Source organism: Pistacia vera, unplaced genomic scaffold (assembly GCF_008641045.1).
Source record: "Pistacia vera cultivar Batoury unplaced genomic scaffold, PisVer_v2 Contig78, whole genome shotgun sequence".
NCBI lineage: Eukaryota > Viridiplantae > Streptophyta > Magnoliopsida > Sapindales > Anacardiaceae > Pistacia > Pistacia vera.
In genome coordinates, this window is record NW_022196645.1 from 1,094,236 (window position 1) to 1,098,566 (window position 4,331).

Consider the following 4,331-nt stretch of genomic DNA (forward strand, 5'->3'; position numbering starts at 1 on the left):
AATTATCTGTCCATAGCAAATAATTATAATATTTAGCTACAAATCAAAAGTATTCATATCAAGTAATTTCAATATTTAGCTATTAACACTCTATGTCTATAACAATATCTTTTCATATACAGATATGACTTCTATATGTCCGTAACAAATAATTTAATATTTAGTTACGAATTCACTATATATATGGCAAATGATCTTTTCATTTAGTTACAAATTTAGTGTTCACATAGCTAAAATGTTAATATATTTGCCATTAATATTATTTTTGTAGCTGGAATTTTTAAGTTTTAGTTATAAATTTATATTTGTGTAGCTAAAATACAAACATAGCTATACTGACTATTCTCCATGGCTATAGAGGCAAAGCTTTTGCTACAAGCTTATTATTGTTATAGCAAAAACATTTAAATTTTTAGTTACACATTAATTTCATCCATAGCAAAAAAATATAAATTGTTAGCTACGCAAGCGAAAAGTTACATGGCTAACTTTTAGCTATGCCACTTCTAGCTACGATAAGCTACAAAACATTGCATTTGTAGCTAAAGCCTTTAGTTATACAAATTCATATGTTTAGCTACAATGAACGTCATGGCTAGAAATACATAATGTTGTAGTGATGAGAGGACCAAACACATGGATGTGCGATTTCATTTTGTCAAAGAATTGATTGCTCAAGGCGTGATCAACTTAAAGAAGGTGGCCACTGAAGACAATGTTGGCTCAAAGGTGGTCACGGCTTCTAAGTTCAAGCAGTGCTTGAACTTGTTGTTTGTGAAGTACAAGTAGCAACTGAGCTGTGAAGGGTTCTTGGGTGCTTGCTGCAATTGTGGAGCTTTAAAGCTGGTAGGAGAGTTTAAGCTTCAAGGTGGAGATTGTTGAAGTGAAGCTTAAACGGTGCCACTGGATACTAATCCAAACACTGTCGTTTCAAGCCAACTTAAGAGTCAATCCTAGCCATTGCTTTCAACTTGATCTGATGGCCTTTATCAACCAAACAAGTCAACCTATTTAAGCAGCAAAATTGGGCAGATTTTGTTCTTCTTCGATTCTTCACAATAGAGTTTTTGCTAGGGTTATTCAAATCAGCTAAAATTCTTGTAATCTTGTGCGATCTATGTAATTGTGTATTGGAGGTTTTGTTATCCTTCAATGGTTGAGAAACAGGGTTAGATTTCTGATAGGAAAGGGGTTACAATTAGGATTTGAGAGAGTTAGCAAAGTGTGTGATTATTGTGTAATTTGGAGAAGTTGTACATCTTGAATCTCTTGATCTAGGAAACCCTAAGTTTATTAGAGCTAAACATGGACGTAGTCTATCCAACATTGGATAGGTAAATCATTGTAAAATTTGGTGTGTGTTGTTTGTGGTTGTGTGGTTTATTTTCTTGGTCTAGGAAGTTGATAATATCAGGTTTAACATTACAATATGCAACATGTGTTATGGGTAATTTCTACTGCTTTTAATTTTTGTTTTTGTTTGCTTTTGAAAAGCATTTACACAACATGTGTTTCAGATTTTTGTTTTTGTTTCCAAATGAGGTGAATTTGCTGGCAAAATCTCATAATCAAAGCTGGTAGGTTGAATATCTTTTCATTGCTTTAATTGATTTATGAATTACGTTTATTGATATTACCAAGTTTTATTATATGGGGAGGCCAATTAGAATCTGAAATAGGATAAAGCTTTACTCTTTTAAATAGAAACCAACCTAAGATGTCATTCCAGGAATTCCTGTTGCCAAAATGAACACAAAAAACAGTTACAGAAATCGTATGAAGAACCGTTGTCGATTGCTAAAATGAACAGCACAAACCAAGAATTCCTGTATAATAACTTAGGGGCACATCAGTGTGAATTCTGTACACAAACCGCACTGTCCTTAACTGATATAAGGAACCACAAACAACTCTTGATAGATTATTATTATCATCCATAACAGTAATCAGTAAAAGAGTGGCAACAAGATTTACAAAAGAAGGCTTAATTAAATCACTCCTTCGCGACTGCAACTACTTGTTTTCCAACATTCCTTCCACTGAACAGTCCTACAAGAGCTGCAGGAGCACTTTCGATGCCTTCAGCGATGTCTTTAACATAAACAACCTTCTTTTCTCGGACAAAAGGCAGCACCACATCCAAGAACTTTGCGTATTGGGGGAAATAATCAAAGGCCATTAGTCCTTCCATGCGAATTCGCTTACCAACAATGTTCATCAGGTTGTGTACACCCTCAGGCTGATGAAGATTGTATTGTGAGATCATTCCACATGCTGCAATTCGCCCTCGAAGTCTCATGTTTAGAAGCACTGCATCAAGCATTTTCCCCCCTACATTCTCAAAGTAGATGTCAATGCCTTCAGGGAAGCACCTAGCAAAGAGGGAAGAAGGAAAAAAAAAAAAAATTAGCCTCAGTTGAAATTTTAAGTACTGAAAGACTCATCAAATTCCGCCCGACTCTGCCTCTGCCTCAGCCCCTTCTGGAGCCCTGAAGCTTCTGATTATGCAGTGATACTAACCTTTTCAATGCTGCATCCAAGTCATGTTCCTCTTTATAATTGAAAGCATCATCAAAACCAAACTTGTTTTTCAATAAATCAACCTAACAAAGTAGTAAAAAAAAAAAATTGATATGAATTCAACTAATCTTAATTTGTCGACTTGACATTAAAATGTAAGAGTAAAATTAGGAAATTGTTGAACTAATATTTGAGGTAGATTTGGCTCACTTTTTCTTTACTTCCAGCACTTCCAACAACATAGCAACCCATCAACTTTGCAAATTGCCCAACAAGCTGACCGACTGCACCTGATGCCGCTGAAATGTATACTTTTTCTCCCTTCTTCGGAGAACAAACTTCATAGAAACCGGCCCAAGCTGTAATGCCAGGCATACCTATGGACAAGACAAAGACCAAACAAAAAAAAAAAAAAAAAATTCAAAGATCATCAATATAACAACAAAACATTGCAATTCAGAAATCCAAGTCTAAATTTATCTACTTCTGCACCACATTTGTGTCTATAAAGGTAATGTACAGTCAAACTGATATAATTTTTTTTTTTTTTTCTGTTTTTGATTTATAAAGTTATGTCAACACTTAATATGCCCAAATTTGGCAACAATCCTGAACGTTAATAAATCAAAATAGAGAAAGAAAATATTAACCCACCAAGAATTCCTGTGTAATGGGACAAGGGAACATCAGCATGATGGATTTTGAAGAGCTGGGGGTTCTCCATGAGATTGTACTCTTCCCATTTTACCATTCCCCAAACTAAGTCTCCTTTCTTATAATTTGGATGCCCTGAATCCACAACTTTAGCCACTCCAAATCCTTCCAATGGCTGCAATTAAAGACATCCTCTCTTCATTCTCCCAGTAACCAAACAGAATTTATTATCTGATCCCATTCATTTAACAAAAACAAAAGAACTAGTATGTGTTGTTATACATAATTAATTATATACATCAACTTAAATGAGGAAACATACAAATCAAATTGAAAACAAAAACATCCCTTATCACATAATTTTCTCAGTAACCAAACACAAGTTGATCTAATCATCCCGATTCATCCATTCATCATTCAACAAAGAACTAGACTAAACAAGAACGACTGTGTGTTTCAAGTGCTTATCAAAAAATTTCCTTTCTTTCCTCATAACAAGATTTTCCCAGTAACCAAACAGAACTTCATCCGATCATACGTTCTAAAAAAAAAAATTACAAAAAAAACAAAAACAAAACAAGGAAGTGTTTAATCCAAAATGCTTACAGAGCCAGGAGTGAAGGGAATGAACTCGGGATCGTCAGTTTCTTGATCACTTTGCGTCATGCGGTTCCTCATGTAAGGATCACAAGACAAGTAAAGATTCTTAACTACGACTGCATTTGAACCTTCTTCTACTTTCAATGATATAGAACTTGTTTTCACCTCCATATCTGATTCTTTTGGAAACCCTTCAACAAAGTTCTTGAATATCACTTGCTTGTTGTTTATCAGTTCACCTCCACTCGCCATTATTGCTTTCTCTCTAATGAGATATTTTCTTTTCTTCTCTTTTCTTTTCTTTTCTTTGCTTTTGCTTGAGTCTATCTATAAGTATAATTCAGCTGTATTTATAGTTGCATGGTTGTTGTACATTTTATTTTCTGTTTTTGTTTTGTGTTTCTCGTGTGCCTTTACAGGGTTTGACTCGGACTCGGCGCTCAGTGAGTCAGCAATGACGATCCTGTAAGAGGAATGTTCTATTCTAGATAATTTATTTTGTGTGGTGGTCGATCATTGGCAGAGATATTTTTGGAAGTGTTGTAGCAAAATGTGTT

At 34.7% G+C, this 4,331-nt stretch overlaps 1 protein-coding gene across 1 annotated transcript; it reads right to left on the reverse strand.

Annotated features, from left to right (window-relative positions):
- Positions 1 to 1,893: 1,893 nt before the first annotated feature.
- Positions 1,894 to 4,095, reverse strand: LOC116116589 (2-alkenal reductase (NADP(+)-dependent)-like). Its single transcript, XM_031402652.1, has 5 exons — positions 3,781 to 4,095; positions 3,175 to 3,349; positions 2,731 to 2,897; positions 2,521 to 2,603; positions 1,894 to 2,372 (listed from the first exon to the last, which is right to left on the reverse strand). Exons 1-5 carry the CDS (start codon positions 4,024 to 4,026, stop codon positions 1,994 to 1,996), a joined length of 1,050 nt encoding a protein of 349 aa, XP_031258512.1. The 5' UTR covers positions 4,027 to 4,095; the 3' UTR covers positions 1,894 to 1,993.
- Positions 4,096 to 4,331: the final 236 nt, after the last annotated feature.